A 20539-nucleotide genomic window follows, 5' to 3' on the forward strand; every position below is an offset into this window, starting at 1 on the left:
TTTCCTCCCACGATTTTCCTCACACATCCCGGGTGGAGGACAAGTGCGGGTTCACGTGCTGCCCTCTAACGGTCACGTGTGGAATTGCCACTGATTAGTAGTTCACTGCAGTCTTTTGCTAATACTTGTCATTCATAAATTTGGCATTTTTGAAAGGTTTTCAACGACAAATAAACACATTTAACATATAAAAAGAGCCCAATAGATTCGATTGAACTTTTGTGGATTACCATGACGGCATCACTGAGAATCTACACAGATTAAAAAAAAAGTTTAGTTAACAAGCACATCTGATATTTTTAAAAATTGATTTTGTGACATGAATTCAACGGTTCGCAAACTTTTTGGCTCCAAGAACCCAAACAGGCTTATTTATGTATTTATTTTTGGGGCTGAAGAACCCTCTCATAATCCTAACGCATATTAAGTATATTGTAACAACCAGGTCATTAGCCAAAAAATATAGTTGCCAAAATATTTCCGGACACATTGATATGTAAAAATTATTTGGTAACAGTCAGTCAAAAATGAGTTGCAGTCCTCAAAATGCCCGATGAATTGACATGAGAGCTACCGATACAGCCTGTTAAAAAGCATTTCAAGTCAAAGGTGCACAGAATTATACACATATGCAGATGTATTGCACATCTACAATTCTAAATATCCTATACTGTGAGCTGCATTACGTTGAACATCCATTTAACATTTTTTTTTCCTACAAAGTGACTTATTTTAAAAAAAAAATCACATTTGGTCACATGTGCCTGGATTTAGGGTGAAAAAAAACCTAACACCTCAAGTGGATGAATTTTACATGTTTGACGTAAAAAGTATCAGGTATCGCGAAGATGAACTTTGCACTCTCAACAGAGGAAAGGCTTTTGTGGCCTGTTTTTGGAACCATTTCAGCTGTTCTGCATGTTTCGTCGAGCAAGAGAGTGTTTTTGTTGGATTCATCTGTTGTTCACTTGCGCAACGTCAAACCTAACTGAGCTTTAAATAAAAACCAAATTGAAGAGTCTGAAGTTAGCAGCATTCCTTCAGCTAATTCAAGAAATGTTTGCCTGAGGCGAAGGAAAACTTTTTGGGAGGGAGGGAAGATGAATTTGACACCTGATTTGATTTAAAATTCATAATAACTTGCAACAAAGGGTTGTACATTGACCACCAGGCATCCCTTTGGACATCGTGACTGCTTTCTCACGTATTCCAAGATGCAAAAATCATTGTACTTAACACTAATGTTTTTGGATTTTGATTTTTTTTTTTTATGATACCTGTAACAAATTCATTCAAGCAGATGCATTGAAGACACCATGGAGGCCGTAGGGAATGTTGACAGGTACTTTGGCTCTTCCCAACTCTTCAAAAGTCTTGGCATTCAAAATCAGGAGGAATGTGGCTTTATCCTAACGATGGACAAGGAAAAAAATAGCTGTAGCTAGAAAACACACTCAATGAATAAGGGGAATTGATCATGGCCAAAAGTCTCTCAAAATATTTATGCCGTCTGTTTGATTATTGGCCTTTCCTTTATCTGACATCTGTTGTTTCTTCCTTGACAATCACACCATATTTTTGTGGTTAAGTAAAAAAAAAAAAAAAGAAAATACAGTCTTCTGTTGTGCAGAGCCTCAAAACCAGATTCAGGGTCATGTTTTTTTTTCCATCGCAATGCATTGCCTGGTGTGCTGTTTTGAGTGGCAAACTATCATTTTTTTGAATTACATTTTGACTAAGTGGTGCATTTGTCTTGGACTCTAATTTGTACAATCCGTCACCAAAGTCTATCTTGAGTTTTGGCAACAAAATTCACCCTTCTTTAAATATTTTACCTGCGAGGGGCAGAGAACCACGGAGAGGATGACGCCATGGTCCTCCACCGTGGCATCCGGTGAGGGTACAAACACCGGTTCCGATGGGAAGAGACCCTTCTGATGCCACACCTGAGGCCACATGAGCAAGAGCAGTACTTTTGTAGAACAGCAATTACCTTATATCATCCTCTGTGTATGTTGTGGTTTGTGTTACAGTGTTAGGTGTGTTGTCTATTTTGCATTTTAGTGACAAAAGTGTGTCATTCGGTTTTGTCTTGTCTTGTTCGGAATACACGCACTCATGATTGCATAAAGCGCTGTTCAGAAAAGCAAACCAGAATACAATCATGGAAATTTGTCCAAAAAAAAAATAATTAAGAAACCGCATCATACCAATTGAGTGTGTTCCTGTTGATTATGTTGCATTGCATCATGGGAGAGGCTGCCCACCTTAAGCGTTTTGTCGTTGAGGTCCATCTTGAGAAGAGAGTCTCCAAAAATGTGTCTGAAGCCGCAGCCGTAAAAATACCGATAAGGTCTCGTGTTGTATCGCTCGTAGTTGATGTGGGGGAACTCCAGGCCACCGTACTTGAAAAGGTCGTCGCCATGGAGATCCTCGTGTTGGCAGAACACCTGATGACAAAGAGGGGATCAGTGAGCCATTGTCATGCGTTTTCGATGCAGTCTGCAAAGGCAGCTCAGTGACAGGGGCGGGGTTCAGGACTGAAGAAAATGAAGACAGACAGTAAAAGGCCTAAATTACAAAGATCCCAAAAACGTGCGCTAAATTGTGTCTTCACTCAAACAGAATGTATGCGTTGTTGGTGGTTGTGTTGCATGGCATCAATTGATTTTAATATTGATTTGAAAGGACATTTGTTATAGGTGGTGTCTCCTTCCTGTGACCGGCTCCAAGTTTGCCTCTCAAAATTGTATTTTGTAATCGACGATGTGTCACGATAATTTTTGTTTCTGGCATTTCAAAAACAGCAGAATAGCGATCGTCTCCTCTCATTTTGTTACGCCACTTCTCACCACAATAACCGAAGAATTTAAAGATGCAAAATCAGCTATGAGAATTCATCTCGGATTTGATAAATCACAATGTCCATGCTAAATTAATAAACCGGGCCCATACCATTTTGTTCAGACTATATTGCTCTGCTGAATCTTGAATCAGATTTAACCCAATACTCTCATGCGCAAACATATAAACATCTTAATATTTAAAATGTCTTCTCATAGAATAGCGAAATAAAATTGCCCGCTTACCTTGGTGTTGCTCTTTTTAACACACGTTGCTGTACTGGAAAGACGAGTGTTCAGGTTTTGGTCAGTTGGCGTGTCATCGGTCACGTGAAGGGGCAAAACAAAGCGGCGAGGAAAAGCTCGGCTCGTGCTGTTATACACCTGGATCCAAGAAAAAAAAATGATGAGAAAGGTCTCCTATGTAGCCAAACTGTGCACAGCCTGTTTAATCTGCAAAGCATGAACACAATGTGCACGTAACAATGAGCTGACCTCATCTAGTGCTTCTCCCGACTTGCGTAAATTCTGAAGGTAGTAGATGTCCAGGGCTTGGCCGTCACCATAGCAACACAGGTCTAGCATGAAGAATCCATCCTCTTCAAAGGCGTTGATCTGATGGAAGTTGAAGAAAGCTTCGGTGTAGTACCTCACTGGACTGGCCTGAGGAGAGAAAAAAACACATTCGATCTCAAACCCATTGAGTCATTTGTCATTCCTAACTGTGACCTCTCACCTCGCCCGTACGCTTGTCGATGAGGTGCAGGATAGTTTCCAGATTGGGGTCCCAATAAATGGCTTCGCAGAACGCCTTACCCGTCATCTTACACGTGACTAACTTGATCAGGTCTATTTTACTCGGCTGCTCAATGAACACCACGTAGTTTTCTGACATGGCTGAAATGGAGATCGGTGCTCAGATTTAAGGACCGGCGCTATCAGCAGTACCAGCCCTGTGCGCTGACTTACCGAAGCTGTGGTAGTAGGAGGGTTGGGAAAAGTTTGCGGGCGCAATGGAACAGAGAATTTTAGCCCCTTCCAGGGTGTCTTCATCATTGGACTTCTCAGGAGGTACACGGATGATGTTGTACATGCTTCCTGAAAGGGCACAATCATGACATGTAACAACCATGGAGACACTTTTGGCCTGTCCGAAGCTAAGAGACGAGACAGAAAGCAGAGGCCTCCACCATTGCCTCCGTAGGAGTTGCCCATGTTGAAGCAGGTGCCGTCGGGGTCGTAGTGAGGGTGCGCGGTGGTTCCATTCACGGCAACAAACGTTCTCCAGTCAATCTGCAATGCACAGCGCCATCAAAGAACACTTATTGTTGTCAGAGCCGCAGCCTCTCTTCCTTGAACTCCGTCCCTAACCGTCCATATGGACCCAGCTGTAAACAATCTTTGTCTTTGGTGACAACAGAAGCTCGATTTTGTGCTATTTTAGGTAACAACAATGGAGGAAGCCTGAATAAATGTAGTGTGAGATGGCATAAAGTGTTTAAGAAAGACAACTGCTTCCTGCATAGAAGGCAGTTTATATATGTACCTGTTCCAGTGTTTCTAAGCTCTCCGGGTTCACTCTGTGCATGAAATTGCTCTCCGTGCTGACGTAGTAGTCCCCTTTGTATTTCATCAAGTTGACGTTGCCATTGTCTGTGGGCTCTGGAACAGATAAACAGTCAGTGTGAGCGCATTTCTTCTAGTGGAAATCTGCAGCACGCTTCAAAACAAAAGTCTGCTCCGTCCCTCCTCTAGTTGCAGGACATTCAGTTTGCTAACACGGTGTCGAGTTGCCTCCATCGTTTCAAACCAAACAACAGAAAATGTAGCAAGCCTTATCGGACATCGTAGAATTCGGAGTTGGACTGATGTGTGTCAAAATGTACATTGTATACATCTCTGGTCTAAAATTACTCATCAGTTCTTTTGTACTTCAGTATGTACTGATGAGAAGACCAATGACATTTTTGATACTCACTTATGATCTCAAAGTGGGAGAAGAATCTCTGGAAGATGTTTTGACAAGGGTCGGGCATTGCCACGGTACCAAATTCTGACACCATGATACGGTCCCGCTCGCTATTCTTCTTGTAGGCGTCACTGCGCAGGAAGCGACTGGTGTACGTCACCTGACCTTTCTCCATCTTGAACTTGTGGAGCATGGCCATCCCATCAAACCAGTGGTTATAGCTGTCATGGATTGAAAGGCTTTCAAGATGTGGGCCCTTGAACTGAAATATACTCAAACGGTTGGATTTAGTTTACATTGCATGGTTGAGACACGGTTCTGCGTGCATTCTGGGATTTGATACCTTCAGATCCTCAAGAACACCTGTCCAGCCTGTTTTAGATGTTTCCCTCCTCCAACACACCTGATTCAAATGATCAGGATTTTTATCGGTGGCTTCTGTTCTCAAGGATCTGACTCGGGCAGTCCTGACCTGCATTGTAAATCCTGCCTGACACGCAGACGCTTTTCAGGGCGGTTGGATTGAACTCACTGAGTGTCTCCAAATTCAAACTTTGCCGGTCCGTTTCGGAGCAGGCTGCCATTGATCCAGTGGGGAATGGTCCCTTGGACCTCAGCGGCGATCGGGTCAGGGGTCTCCTCGATGGAGCGCACCAGGGGAGCGATGGTCTCCAAACCCTTCAATTTTGTAGTGTTACCTTCCTTCACCTCATTGTGGGCATCTTCTGAACATACAAACATATGTGCCAGGAGTGAGAAGTAACATGTCAAATCTATTCAAATGAATGCATTTCCGATCACTTCCGGAAACTTTGCATTTCGGTGGCGTCTTCATGCAGCAAAGCCAGACAACAGCCACGTAGGTCCCCAATGTTGCGCAAATTCGCTGCTCCCAAAAAAACAGTTTATCCATTTCTCAGTATCAAACTTACCAGATAGCTCTTGTGCATCCAATGATGGATGTCGACCAACGCAAAAAAGTGGTTTGTCCCATTCTTTCATGACTCCGCAAGCTGGAGAGAAGAGGGTTTTTTTTTTCTGGTTGTGTCATTGAATATCAGCTTGAAGGATTTCAAGAAGACCATCACAAATGCTGGATTGTAGTTCAAATGGCAATCAAGGTTTTGGCCAGCAGGGAGAGCGAGTGCACATGAAAGCGTCGCTTGCTTCCAAGTTGTTTACATGCGTTCAAGTTGATGTGGACCCACGCGTATTCGCGGTTTGGCAATTACGGATTCACATCTTCACTGATTTTATTTTTTGGAAACTATCCCCTGTTATTCCCGGAAATGCCATTAGAGCATTTTTTTTCCCCGAATACCATTTATTATTCAAGACAAGTCAAACGTCAAGTCACATTTATTTATACAGCCCTTAATCACAAAAGAGCCTCAAAGGGCCTCACAATCCCACAGTTGACAAATATTAACAACATCCTCTGATCTTCAGCCCACAAGAGGGCAAGAGGAAAAGTAAGAAACTAAAAAGGGGCCGCAGATAGAGGAGCGGGGGAGCTAATGCCTCCTTCCGGGATGACCTCACTACAACGGATGCCAATTGTGTAGCACTTAACGCATAATGTGATGCTATAGAATCTAAACGAGAATAGTGTGAGTCCCTTTATGAAGATGAAGGGCAGGAAAATGCCCTCGGAGAAGTGGCTGCTCAACTGTGCATGCTTTCATTGCCTTCTTCTCTCTCGAAGAGCACTCAAGCAGTTACAATAATTTAGCAAAGTGGATCTTCCATAGATTGCATGTCAACTTCCACATACTGGATGATCCTTGAGCAGTCACTGATGAGAAAGTCCCATCGGTACAGTCCTGTCACACTACTGATTCATTGTAATGACCGGACGGACAGTGTTAAAATGACATTATCGACTGAATGGAGTAGTCTTACCTGCCTTGTTGACTGGAGACATTGTTGGCATTGGTGGATGAATACAATCGCTTGCCCTTGGCCAAAGTGATGAGTAGTGCTGAGCACGCCTCACAGTTTCTCAATGACATCTCGATTACGTTATTCATTCCAGTTTGGTGACTTCACGTGGACATAACGTCTCCCAAGTAAACGCAACTGACAAGTAAACTGGTTTAGTCGCATTGTGTTCCCTTTGTGTTTTGTTTTGCTGTAATAAAGTGAAAACAAATGCCATTAAAATTTGAATACATCTGTTTCAAAACATTTAGCAGCTAACTCCATGCAGAATAGTGTGGTAAAATAATACTTAGTTATATTTATCATTTTATATATAACCATGTCAACAAAAGCGAGTTGTGGAGAGTGTCTGCCAACGAATTGCACTGTGTGCAGTCAATGGAAACAATACTTATATCCCGTCCGTATCTTCTCTTGGTAATACAGTATTATAATGTAGCTGCAGCATCCAGGGCTAGCCGGTGGAGCTTCACGAAGTTTTGGGTTGCAGTTTTTGCACTGAGCTGATACAGTATATATGGGCAAGGGCCATCAAATTACATTTAAATTACAAAAAAAAATGGTTAAAAAGCACCTCGGTTACAAAACTGCCGGAAGTGGATGGGATCCGCCCCGAGTTCCTCAAGGCTCTGGATGTTGTGCGGCTGTCCTGGTTGACACGCCTCTACAGCATCCCATGGTCATCATGGGGGAGTGCATCTGGATTGGCAGTTTTAATCTTAGTCAATAATTGGTTCATTAATTTGAATTGTGTTTTCTTTCTCCGTGTCTAATTATGTCCATCATACTGTATGGCATCAGAATGTTCAAGAAAAGATACACAACTAGTTTTTAAAAAAGTGCTACATTCAAAGGACATTGATTAAACACATTTATTGAAGGAAGGCGTTTGCAGCACTTCGTGAGTACGCTGTCGCAGTTTAGTGCTTGTAGAAAAGATGTATTAACGAATATAAAAAAAATAAGAACAACACTGTAAGAATTGTCTTCATTTGCATCCGGTTGATAACAGTGCAGTGCAGCTTTGTAAGGCAGAAAGCAGGAAATCAGTCCAGTACCATGATATAAAAGTGATCAGTCAGCCTGCTTGGTATTTTTCGAATATGATCATGAACAATATCCTGCGTGAGAAAACATGCTGTAACATATTCATTGAACAGATGCGTTGAAGACACCGTGGAAGCCGTAGGGCATGTTGACGGGCACGTTGGCTCTTCCCAACTCCTCAAACGTCTTGGCGTTCAAAACCAGGAGGAATGTGGCTTTATCCTGATTTTGGAGGAATCAACAAAACAAAGCAAATATTAGTCAAAAAGCAGTTCACTGCATATATTCTAATATCGGTAGCGTAATAGCTAAGGGTCGTCCAACTTTCAAAAAAATTGAAAGTGCTTTGGAATTTAATGCCCAAAAATGAGGGTGTCAGTATTTCCCTCTGCAGATGGGCTGCATGTCACTTTTAGACATTGGTCCATGTCATTTTCTTGACATGATTAGCTCACAGAAAGCCCAAGCTGTACATTGACAGAATATTCCGACTTGAAACATCTTACCTGCGAAGGGCACAGAACCACGGAGAGGATGACGCCATCATCCTCCTCCACGGCGTTTGGTGAGGGCACAAAAACCGGCTCCGATGGAAAGAGGCCCTTCTGGTACCACACCTGAGATCACATGGGAACGCATTAGGGTCAAACAGAACAACATTAAAAAGTCGCGACTTGAGCTTTTGCATATTTTTACATCATGGTCAGTCCCAAAATCAAATTGTGGATTGTGTCCTGGTGGGCGGTGTTACGGTGCATCATGGGAAAGGCTACACACCTTCAGCGTCCTGTCGTTGAGGTCCATCTTGAGAAGCGAGTCTCCAAACAAGTGTTTGAAACCACAGCCGTAGAAATACCGATAAGGCCTCGTGTTGTATCGCTTGTAGTTGATGTGAGGGAATTCCAGGCCACCGTATTGGTAGAGGTCATCGCCATGGAGATCCTCGGATTGGCAGAACACCTGATGACAAAGAGGGGATCAAATTGTCATTGTCATCTAAAAACAAATCTAGTTTTTGTTTGAGCTAAGGTTCTTTTGTTTATTTCGACTGCTGCTCCAAGTTTTGCATATTCCTTAGTCTTGAACTAGATTTACTGCAATAGCTTCAGAGGGGAACATACGGTTCATATTTAAAATAACTTCGAGGAAAACGGTTAAGAAGCTTGAAATGAATCCCCACTTACCCTTGTCTTGCTCTTTTTGACACATGTTGCTTTACTGGAAGGCCGAGTGTTCAGGTTTTTATCGATCGGCGTGTCATCGCTCACTTGGAGGGGCAAAACAAAGCGGCGAGGGAAAACCTTGCTCATGTTGTTGTACAGCTGGAGGAAAACAATGCCAATGACGTTGTCATTTTTTCTTTTTTGACACAAAATTGTTCCAACTCAGAACAAATGAGAGGTGGAATATCATCCTGAAATGTTCAGCTGTAATTTTCGATTGTGAAAATGTGTAACATTGGGCTGTAAAAATATTATTTGAATGACACAGAGCTTTCTGTGCCGAGCTAACCTTATCCAGTGCTTCTCCCGACTTGCGTAAATTTTGAAGGGTGTAAATGTCAAGGGCTTTGCCGTCGTCAGCGCAACAGAGGTCCAAAATCAAGAATCCGGACTCTTCAAAGGCGTTGATTTGATGGAAGTTGGAGAAAGCTTTGGCGTAGTACTTCACTGGGCTGGCCTGACAGGATTGAGACGGCATTAGACTTCAATCCAATTGAGAGATCCTTCACCTCAAGTCGGTTTGCGACCTCTCACCTCTCCCGTTTTCTTGTCGATAAGATGCAGGATGGTGTCTTGCTTGGGGTCCCAGTAAACAGCGTCGCTGAACGCTTTTCCCCGCAACTTACATGTGACTATCTTCACCAGGTCTATTTTAATCGGCTGCTCAATGAACACCACGTAGTTCTCCGACATGGCTGGAGGAAACAAGAGTGTTCAGGAGCAAGCACCAGCGCTGCCAGCTGCGGTGCGCTAACTTACCAAAGCTGTGGTAGTAGGAGGGGTGGGACTTGTTCGAAGGCGCGATGGAACAGAGAATGCTGGCACCTTGCAGGGTGTCGTAGTCGTTCGACTTCCCAGGAGGTACGCGGATGATGTTGTACGTGGTTCCTGAAAAAAGCCCAATGTTCATTTGTCAGAGTACGGAGACGAGAAATGATTTTGGCGAGAAAGAGGGCATATTTACCTTTGCCCTCATAGGAGTTGCCCATATTGAAGCAGGTGCCATCAGGGTCGTAGTGAGGGTGGGCCGTCGCTCCATTAACGGCAACAAACGTGCTCCAATCTACCTGCAAAGCACAGTAGCTATTAGCATCCACATTTCAGAATCAGAATAATCTTTATTGGCCAAGTATGTAGAACACACAAGGAATTTGTCTCCTTTTATAACACGCTGCACTAGTATCATCGTAAACAACAAAATCATTGAACCATTTTAGAGTAACCAGTAGTTTTGTAGTACCATTTTGTGGTGCAAGAAGAGTGACTATGTCAGTGACTGTTTAAGGAGTTAATGGCTAGAGGGAAGAAGCTGTTTAAGTGTCTACTGGATTTGGTGCGCATGGATCTGTAGCGTCTGCCTGAGGGGAGTGGCTGAAAAAGGTGGTGGGCAGGGTGCGGGGGATCCAGGAGGATTTTCCGTGCCCTTGTCTTGATTCTTGCAGTGTGCAAGCCCTCAAGAGTGGACATCGAGTTGTCATTTATTTTGTTGTTCAGCGTCATTACTTTGATCAAAGAGTCTTTAGGACCTGACAGCAAAACATGAGGAAAACGATCTGCCAAAAAAAAATTACTCATGGGCATACTCTCGTGATCTTGTGCTGAACTTAGTTTTTCCCACATTGTTCATTCAGTTGTGTTACAAAAACAACACCGTGAGCTCTATTTTTGTAGGCATCTGCGGAGTGACGCAAAAGCCGGCCGATCCTGATTTACATATCCGAGCAAGTCTTGCTGCGTGTTTGCCAAATTGCTTGGCGGAGTATCTTGTACCTTTCGGCGTGACTGTTTGATGGCAGAAAGTCGATGTAAACCTTGTCCCTGCTCACACCGCATCTAGCTACTTTGATGGCCCATAATTGAAGGGTGGTCATGACCACTCCCACAGTGGCACAACCCTACTTCTTACAAATCTGCCGGCAATTCCCCGCCTTACATAATTACCAACAAGACAAGAAAGTGAGCATCTGTCAATCGAGTATTATGTCAAGACAAGTGGTCTGAAAATGTAAAACATTTCCCCAGACGCTAAGTTGCATCTAATTACCGCATAGGCTGTACGTGTGTACCTGTTGGAGTGTTTCCAGGTTCTCTGGGTTCACCTTGTGGATCAGGTTGGTCTCTGTGCTGACATAGTAGTCTCCTTTGTATTTCATAAAGTTGACATTTGCGTTGTCTGTGGGCTCTGGAACGGACAAATATGAGAGAACATGTGAGCGTCTTTCCTTTTGTGGAAATCCTCAGAGTGCGTTGTACATTCTGGTGGTCGTTATTCTAAGAAGGCTATTGTATCAACAAATGTCTGCTGGCCGCTCTAATTCACCTTCCTGCAACTTGTCCTGTTTCATAACACCGTGTATAGTTAACCCCAATGACAGAGTCGGACATCAAAGTTTCCACAAACATGAAAGGAATGGAACATTTTAAGACATTTCGCTTACTGCATTGCCACAAAACATTTTTAGGTAGCATGATTGCACGTTTCGGAAGAGATCCAAAACTACAGTGTAGGATCACAAAAGCAATATGTTCTGACAGTGATACAATTCGCACGTTAATACTCACTTATCATCTCAAAGCGAGAGAAGAATCGCTGGAAGATGTTTTGACAAGGGTCGGGCATCGCCACGGTACCAAATTCTGACACCATGATACGGTCCCGCTCGCTATTCTTCTTGTAGGCTTCGCTGCGCAGGAAGCGACTGGTGTATGTCACCTGGCCTTTCTCCATCTTGAATTTGTGGAGCATGGCCATCCCATCAAACCAGTGGTTGAAGCTGTCATGGAGGAAAGATTTTATTTCAGATGCAGTGTGGGCCTTTGAACTGAAATATCCTCTAAAAGTTTGGATTTCCACTGCATGGTTCAAGTGACCCAATTCGGACAGAAACTGTATATTGTGACATTGAAAAAAAAAAACGTTTCGAGGATTTAAATATTGTTGAATGTTTGAACTCACGAAGTGTCTCCAAACTCAAACTTTGCCGGGCCGTTTCGGAGCAGGCTGCCATTGATCCAGTGGGGAATGGTCCCTTGTACCTCAGCATGGATCGCATCGGGGGTCTCCTCGACAGAGCGGACCAGGGGAGCGAGGCTCTCCAAACCTTTCAATTCTGTCGTGTTACCTTTCTTCTCCTCACCTTTCTTCGCCTCAGCTTTCTTCTCCTCAACTTTCTTTTCCTCAACTTTCTTCTCCTCACCTTTCTTCTTCTCACCCTTCTTCTCCTCAACCTTCTTCTCCTCACCTTTCTTCACCTCAGCGTTCTTCTCCTCAACTTTCTTTTCCTCACCTTTCTTCTCCTCACCTTTCTTCTTCTCACCCTTCTTCTTCTCACCCTTCTTCACCTCACCCTTCTCCTCCTCACCCTTCTTCACCTCACCCTTCTCCTCCTCACCCTTCTTCTCCTCAGCTTTCTTCTCCTCAACTTTCTTTCCCTCACCTTTCTTCTTCTCACCCTTCTTCTTCTCACCCTTCTTCTCCTCAACCTTCTTCTCCTCACCCTTCTTCACCTCACCCTTCTCCTCCTCACCCTTCTCCTCCTCACCCTTCTTCACCTCACCCTTCTCCTCCTCAGCTTTCTTCTCCTCAACTTTCTTTCCCTCACCTTTCTTCTTCTCACCCTTCTTCTTCTCACCCTTCTTCTCCTCAACCTTCTTCTCCTCACCCTTCTTCTCCTCAGCTTTCTTCTCCTCAACTTTCTTTTCCTCACCCTTCTCCTCCTTACCCTTCTTCTCCTCACCCTTCTTCACCTCAGCTTTCTTCTCCTCAACTTTCTTTTCCTCACCTTTCTTCTTCTCACCCTTCTTCTCCTCACCTTTTTTGTCCTCCTCACCTTTCTTCACCTCATTTTGGGCATCTTCTGCACACACAAAGGGCTCATCGATAACCAGTGATGTTGGTAACACCTTACTTAGAAACTAACGCGTGAACTCCAAAACGGGCACATTTTCAAGTCATGACAACACATTTAAGTCAAGTAATCAGACTACGGTTTCTTATATAAGATCACGAAATCTTCATCTGCGCGTTTCCTTCTCCTTGAAGAGGAAAATCTGAATTTCGCGATGTAATCCAGATGCAGTTAACGGCCTCCAAGTTCCACATTTCAGCTTCGCTGGCTCTCTCACGCACGTATTAGGTTACTTTTTCAAGGTAACTGTGCCAACACTTTCAAGAACATTATAGACTTGTAAAATATGATATATGGGAGGAGTCAAAGTGACACTTCCATATCTGATAAGCTGATTTCAAATGACACAAGCAGGAAACGCTCTTCTGCTCTGTGCACGCGTCATGAAAAATAAGAATGCGTTTCATTATTTTTTTTTTTGAGGCTGCGGTGCACTCGTGTATGGGATACACATGTGCTGCCTGGCTTAAGGCAAGTCCCAAAGTGATTTTGCAAAAAGGAAACATCTGATTTGAATTCATGTTCAGAGCCTTTGCATACATAAAGGTTCACGTATGACATAACTTTTAAACTGGAATGTAAAGCCTCTTAAGTGTTGCATGCACATGTCGCATGGGGTTACCAAATCACTTAAAAATATAATCCAGAATAATTCAAAGCATTCAATTCAACATTATTAATCAACACCAAGACGATGGCACGTTACTGTTCCTCACACAGCCTCAAAGTGGATCAATAATTATTCGTTGTATAACACACAAAGTATAATTTACAGGGTGTCTGCAAAGTCTGTTTACAATTTCCTCCCCATTTGACAGTTGTCCGTATGGAGGTTTATTCAATGATGCAAAAAATAAGAAGAATTCAATGCGCTACTCATTTTGCAATAATTTCCATCGATTTGTACAGATAAAGATGTATTGTCTTATAAAAGTCCCCATATTGACACTGGGGCAAAAAAATATTTCACATACACAAGTTAAATATGCTTTGTTTGCCTTCCTCTCCGTGAGCAAGTCCAATAATGGAAAGCAAAGCGGGTCTGAACCACGATACGTTTTTTTTCTTCCTTAAGTGATGAGAAATTACAGCAAGTCATCCTGACAGCCGCACCATTATTTGAACGGTGGAATGAAAATTGTCCGTGTGACATTTTCTCCCGAAGAGCAGTGTCTTACCTGCCTTACTGACGGGGGCCATGTCCGCGTCGGTAAACGAAGAGCGTGTCACTCGTAGCCAGACGCAAGTGGAGTGGCGCAGCAAGATGCGGCGTGGTTACATAACACAATGACCTTACATAATCCAGTGGGGCATGGCATGGTTGCTATGGCACCGAAATGAGACACCACGAGCGGATGCTTTCAAACGCATTCCGCCTCAGCCGCCACTGCGACTGGTTTAGTCACATGGTGTACTTCATTCACGTGACTGGATTGCTTTCCCTTAAAATTCCGAGTTAATGAAAATTAAGTGGTAGCACAAGGTGTTTCAATATGGAAATTTTGACTGAATTATTCTTTTTTTTTTGCTGCATGTTCAAAATACAACATCGAATCATTCAATGAAATAGCATGGAGCGCTGGAATAAGCAATATTTTTGCTTATTCGTAGAATACTTCCTCTGTGTGTGCAAATAAAGTGCAAGTACACAGTTTTCAATGGATTCAGAATTTTATAGAAAAGATTGAGGGGAAAAAAAGGGGGGGTGGGGGGAGACCCCAAATGATATTGATTTCAAAGCACATTTATATGAAGAAGCTTTTCATTGCACTATCTGGGTGAGGCTTATCAATGTTATGCTTATACAAAAGTTGCGTACAGGCAACTAATCCAAGAAGAACAAAAAAAAAAACCTGGACTCTATCATTTGTATTCATCTACCTCCAGTAGGCAACAGTGCAGTATCTCTCAAAGCCTACAGTAGCAAATCATTTCAGTATCGTCATTATAACATTTATAAGTCATCGTACTTACTTCGTGCTTTTGCATTATCGTTAATATGATTACCGTATTGAAATCATGAGTAACATCAACCAACTAATTCAAGTGGATGCGCTGAAGACACCGTGGAAGTCGTAGGGCATGTTGACCGGCACGTTGGCTCTTCCCAACTCCTCAAACGTCTTGGCGTTCAAAACCAGGAGGAATGTGCTTTTATTCTAATGTTGGAGAGAAAACCCCACAAAGGTTTTAATTTTTTTTTTTTGGGGGGTGGGAGCGCTTGGAGAGTGCATTTTTTTTCCACACTGGTGATGTGTGGATTCACTTTCAGTTCACAAAAACAGAAGGCCACACATTTCAACAATATTCGTCCTTCTCTAAACACTTTACCTGTGAGGGCGAGAGAACCACAGAGAGGATGACGCCGTCGTCCTCCTCCGTGGCGTCTGGTGACGGCACAAACACCGGCTCTGACGGAAAGAGACCCTTCTGGTGCCACACCTGAGGGCATGTTAGCATGAATAGTGCCAAGAACAAAACAGATTTTTTTTTCAGTAAACTCCAATATATCTTCAATAAATGCTGATACTCCAATAATTTTGGTGGCTACACCTAAAAAAAAGAACAACTACAAAAATATTAATAATAACAGAAAAACAAAGCATGTACCTCACCTTAAACGTCTTGTCGTTGAGGTCCATCTTGAGAAGCGAATCGGCGAACAGGTGTCTGAAGCCGCAGCCGTAGAAATACCGATAAGGTCGCGTGTTGTATCGCTCGTAGTTGATGTGAGGGAATTCCAGGCCACCGTATTGGTAGAGGTCATCGCCATGGAGATCCTCGGGTTGGCAGAACACCTGATGACAAAGAGGGGGATCGGGTCGTCATTGTCATGCGTCGTCAGCGGTTTCAGTCTGTGAATTTAGCTGATGTCATTTGTTTCTTTCGGTCTGAAGGAAATGAACACATGCAGTTTTTGGGGATGTTGTATCATTTCAAACAGCACAACTGATGTACAAGGTAAAACACAACAAACTATCGGAAACCATCCAAAATCTCTTTTAGGAGATCTGTGGGGGAATTACGATTCCAGGAGTCGAGAAGGATTTGAGTTCCAGAGTGCTGCTTTGCAAGAAGTGACTACTCAGAGGGGAGTTCAGTATTTCGAGATGAATCCCAATTTACCATAGTGCTGCTGGTTTTGAAGCAACTTGCCGAACTGGAAGGACGAGTGTTCAGGTTTTGGTCAGTTGGTGTGTCATCAGTCACATGAAGGGGTAAAACAAAACGACGAGGAAGAGCTCTGCTCATACTGTTGTACACCTGTATGAAAAGAATGCCATCGGTGTGCTTCTAAAAATGGCAGTCAACAGTAAACATGATTATCTCCAAATATTAGTCAAGTTCATTCATTTGGAATCCATTCCACTCTCATTTACTCTCCTGTTACGGGCCAAGAGGAACAATGAGCAAATATCTTCTGACCTCATCGAGTGCTTCTCCCGATTTGCGCAGATTCTGAAGGAAGTAGATGTCAAGTGCTTGGCCGTCGTCAAAGCAACACAGGTCCATCATCAAGAATCCATCCTCTTCGAAGGCGTTGATCTGATGGAAGTTGGCGAAAGCTTTGGCATAGTACTTCATTGGGCTGACCTGAGGAGAGATGAACATGTTCGACGTCAACTCAATGGCGTGATTCCTCATTCCTAACTGCGATCTCTCACCTTGCCCGTACGCTTGTTGATGAGGTGCATGATGGTGTTGACCTTGGGGTCCCAATAAACGGCATCGCACAGTGCCTTACCCCTCATCACACATGTCAGTATCTTCATCAGGTCAATTTTAACCGGCTGCTCAATAAACACTAAATAGTTCTCCGACATGGCTGAGGAGAGGACGGTTGTTCAGATGAATATCCGCTGTAACCAGCCGCTACGTGCCGACTTACCGAAACTATGGTAGTAGGAAGGATGGGCCTTGTTTGCCGGAGTGATGGAACACAGAATTTTGGCGCCTTGCAGGGTGTCGTCGGCGTGCAACTTCTCAGGAGGTACGGAAATTATGTTGTATATTGCTCCTGAAAAAGGCCATGATGTTCAATCTAGCTAGCTAGCTACCTAGCTAGGTAGCTACCTAGCTATCTATCTACCTAGTTACTGAGCTATCCGTCCTTTATGTAGGACCTTTCTTTTTACTAAATTAACACAACGTGTATAACAAATCAGGTGATGGGGCGGGGGATACCGCCAATGAGCAGTCTCTGACCCCACCGATCCTTGGGCCACCCCACACCACCCGTCCCTTGGGACAAATTAGTTACAATCCCAGAAAAGGTCAGAACTGTACTAAAAACAGTGTTGTGGTCTTGATGGGCAATGGAGAGTCAAGTGTGGAGGCTCGAAGCAGTTTGCTACTTCTGAGCTTGTGGCTAGGGAGCGGTTTAGAGTTAAAATAGCTTTTCCATGTTTTGTCAAAGGACAAGAGTTGCAGAAAGGCTTGCTGTAAGTGCTGACTTGACATAAAATGAGGAGACTTTTGATGTCAGCAGTAAGTTGGCAACGAACAGAATGCAAAGGATGTACCTTTTCTTCCATAGGAGTTGCCCATATTGAAGCTGGTACCATCAGGATCGTAGTGAGGGTGGGCAGAAGCTGCGTTGACGGCAACAAACGCGCTCCAGTCAACCTACAAGGCCATCATAATGCACATTTCAGTTTGGGGTCTCAAGTTGTTGTTGCGACTGTTTCTGATGCAGTGTTGGCTCCACGTCCACCAAAAACCTCAAAGCCCACCTCAAGCTACTTGTGTATCTTGTGACCCTGCTCACATTGTAGTCACAGCCTCATCCCAGATTGAGATTTTGAGACTGCAGAATTTGCAGGGTCATTATTCACAAGACTTGAACTTGGTCCTTTCAGCATTTGTTTTTTCTGCGCAATCTACATTTTTCATCATGATTTTGTTCTTCTTATACCATGTATACTTGTACCTGTTCCAGCGTTTCTAGGTTCTCTGGGTTCACTCTGTGCATTAAGTTGGTTTCCGTGCTGAGATAGTAGTCGCCCTTGTATTTCACAATGTTGACGTTGCCGTTGTCTGTTGGCTCTGCAACAGACAAATACTCAATGCGACCACGTTTCTTACAGTTAAATCTCGTGCAGTGGTGTGGATTGGTATCTTCCTGCTCTGTTCCCTGATTAGTTCCCCAACCACGTCATAAATATGTTTGACTAAACTAATCCAAGCACGCTTTTCTGGCACCCGAGTCGCAGTCACGCTACAGTGTAAATCCGGATTAGTTGAGTTTACAGTACTTGGAAAATACTCGTAAACCGGTTACATTGAAAAAAGAAAAAACTGAAATAATGTAAGAGGAAAATTTACATCCAGTCACCTCAACATTTTCAGTAGAAAAATGTTAATGAAAGGCTACTCTAAGGAATATTTTAATTGAAAAAACCTATTCAAAATATAATTATATTTTTAATAATTATAATTATAAAATAAATATATATGACAAATATTAAGTCCTGACAAACATGACATATTTTTCAGTTAAGTCGATTTAATTTGGTTGCATTTAAAAAGCTTTTTTATCACTCATGGAGAAGGAAATATTCACGCAAAAAAATGTGTCTGCTGTTTGATGCCTTGCGGTGAGTCGCCATGTCTGCTGCTTAACTGTGCTGACTTACAACCTTTTAACTGAATCAATGAATACAATCGAAAAGCCAGAGGCACGTATTCAAGCGGTATCTCACTGACGGACGAATGCTTGTCAATGCTGCCGAATGCACCCAATGTTGAGTTTTCATCAAGATTCGTTCAATGTTGTATTGATCGATTAATACTTACTTATCATGTCAAAGTGAGAGAAGAATCGCTGGAAGATGTTTTTACAAGGGTCGGACATGCTGACAGTACCAATTTCTGACACCATGATGCGGTCCTTCTCGCTATTTTTCTTGTAGGCGTCACTGCGCAGGAAGCGACTGGTGTACGTCACCTGGCCTTTCTCCATCTTGAACTTGTGGAGCATGGCCATCCCATCAAACCAGTGGTTGTAGCTGTCAAGGAAGAAAAGCTTTATTGAAGGTGTGGGCCCTTGAACTCAAATGTAATTTAATGCTGGATTTACATTGCAGGGAACACAATTTAGATTTTTTCCCTCTGAAATGGCACAATTGGTCTTTGCAGCTTGTTTAGGAGAAAAATTATATTAATTCTAATGATTTTTTTTCTTTCATGTCTCCTTAAGGGTGCCGTAGTTTCATGAATGTGAGGACAGTAATATGGGATAAAATGTCACTTGACACACACACAAAAATTTCGTCTTTCGGTTTAAATCTGAATTGTGCTCTTGGACCTGCAGTCTAAATCCATTTCAAAAATGTTTCATGCAGTTTGGATTGAACTCACTGGGTGTCTCCAAATTCAAACTTTGCCGGTCCGTTTCGGAGCAGGCTGCCATTGATCCAGCGGGGAATCGTACCGTGTATCTCAGCAGGGATTGGATCAGGGGTCTCCTCGACAGAGCTGACCAGAGGAGCGATGGTCTCCAATCCCTTCCCAAGTCCTGCATAGGTACCTGCCTTCATATCATTTTTGTTTTCTGCACACACAAATGGCACGTCAATACCATCACCGTCTTATGAAGGATGAATGTGTGTATAATATGTGGGAGGAGTCAAAATCACATGTCCATGTCTGAGAAACTGACATCCAATGTCAACAATACACAATCGGGAAAAGTTCTTTTGGAGTCATGATTTAATGCAACCAAACCGGTTTTTGTGTTATCAGGACGCAGCTGTGATCCAGTGCGAGAAAAAAATCTGATAATCAGAGTGCTAAGATTTATATTGTATTTTTGCACAAATGGCCATTTAGAGTCTCCTCGTGATGAGAATGGCCCATCATCACCGGCCCGTCACACAATTCAAAAGTCATAAGGTGACTTTGACACCTTTCCATTTCACACATAAAAGAATGTTGGTTTTCCATAATCACTATATTCATTAGAAATGCATATTGGTCAAGCAAGTTTTTTGTATAGATGAACTGGAAGCAAATAATGTGCCTATAAAATGTGAGCCTGTTGACAAACAATGACAAGGTGGACACGTTTTGCTCATATTGAATGAGCAAATGGTGGACTTTCACTTTGCAAGCTATGGGCTAAATATATTCTAGATTTCTGAAAGGTGTATTCATGAATACAGTAGAACATGTTACGCTTGAGAATACGCAAGTACTCATATGATAAAACTATGAAACAAAAGTGAAAATACAGTATTAAATTTTAGGAGACTTTTCATTGTAGCAGTACCGATACATGTGCAAATGTTATCATAAAACGTCAAATATTTATTATTTTGCTACAATTTCATGATGACTGAGGGGTTCTGATCATATCGCACAATGGAAGTGTCTTACCTGTATTGTTGACTGGGTATATGTTCATAGTGGCTGATCAAAGAATGCACCGTCGCCCTTGGTCTGGTTGATGTGTGCCAGTCAGACGTGAGTGCTGTGGTGCCACTTTTCATGCTCCGGCGTTGTTAAATAATGTTATCCTCTTTTACGTCATCACCATTACCTATCAGGCATGGTACGACAACCACCAGTTGATGATTACATTACATTCCTGGTATGCGACCAAATAGA

General features: G+C 42.9%; 3 protein-coding genes across 50 annotated transcripts in view; 1 reads left to right on the forward strand and 2 right to left on the reverse strand.

Moving 5' to 3' along the window:
- Positions 1 to 1252: 1252 nt before the first annotated feature.
- Positions 1253 to 14259, reverse strand: LOC127588052 (carotenoid-cleaving dioxygenase, mitochondrial-like). 39 transcript variants are annotated; one of them, XM_052046598.1, is made up of 15 exons: positions 14110 to 14259; positions 12746 to 12880; positions 12597 to 12610; positions 12311 to 12341; positions 11980 to 12145; positions 11586 to 11797; positions 11090 to 11205; positions 9988 to 10090; positions 9783 to 9911; positions 9558 to 9718; positions 9313 to 9480; positions 8985 to 9122; positions 8578 to 8760; positions 8307 to 8417; positions 7608 to 8022 (listed from the first exon to the last, which is right to left on the reverse strand). In XM_052046598.1, the coding sequence occupies exons 1-15, from the start codon at positions 14129 to 14131 to the stop codon at positions 7903 to 7905; spliced, it is 1809 nt and encodes a 602-aa protein (XP_051902558.1). In that variant the 5' UTR covers positions 14132 to 14259; the 3' UTR covers positions 7608 to 7902. The 39 variants fall into 39 exon arrangements, with proteins under 39 accessions (XP_051902527.1, XP_051902530.1, XP_051902526.1 ...); XM_052046590.1 differs by lacking the exons at positions 12311 to 12341; positions 12597 to 12610 and adding exons at positions 12221 to 12245; positions 12531 to 12595 and having other exon boundaries at positions 11980 to 12160; positions 12656 to 12880; XM_052046593.1 differs by having other exon boundaries at positions 12656 to 12880.
- Positions 12137 to 20457, reverse strand: LOC127588707 (carotenoid-cleaving dioxygenase, mitochondrial-like). The gene is made up of 18 exons (XM_052047539.1): positions 20309 to 20457; positions 19292 to 19484; positions 18728 to 18939; positions 17862 to 17977; positions 17455 to 17557; positions 16821 to 16949; positions 16597 to 16757; positions 16358 to 16525; positions 16058 to 16195; positions 15547 to 15729; positions 15263 to 15373; positions 14110 to 15090; positions 12854 to 12880; positions 12746 to 12790; positions 12672 to 12700; positions 12507 to 12551; positions 12297 to 12401; positions 12137 to 12236 (listed from the first exon to the last, which is right to left on the reverse strand). The coding sequence occupies exons 1-12, from the start codon at positions 20334 to 20336 to the stop codon at positions 14974 to 14976; spliced, it is 1659 nt and encodes a 552-aa protein (XP_051903499.1). The 5' UTR covers positions 20337 to 20457; the 3' UTR covers positions 12137 to 12236; positions 12297 to 12401; positions 12507 to 12551; positions 12672 to 12700; positions 12746 to 12790; positions 12854 to 12880; positions 14110 to 14973.
- The window catches only part of LOC127588050 (sorting nexin-19-like), a 38941-nt gene continuing 38755 nt past the window's right edge, over positions 20354 to 20539 (forward strand). For all 10 annotated transcript variants that reach the window (XM_052046554.1, XM_052046553.1, XM_052046556.1 and 7 more), the window contains exon 1: positions 20354 to 20483. In XM_052046554.1, the coding sequence (XP_051902514.1) occupies positions 20481 to 20483 (3 nt within the window). In that variant the 5' untranslated portion in view covers positions 20354 to 20480. The remainder of the gene's footprint in view (positions 20484 to 20539) is intronic.

This window comes from Hippocampus zosterae, chromosome 16, assembly GCF_025434085.1.
Source record: "Hippocampus zosterae strain Florida chromosome 16, ASM2543408v3, whole genome shotgun sequence".
NCBI lineage: Eukaryota > Metazoa > Chordata > Actinopteri > Syngnathiformes > Syngnathidae > Hippocampus > Hippocampus zosterae.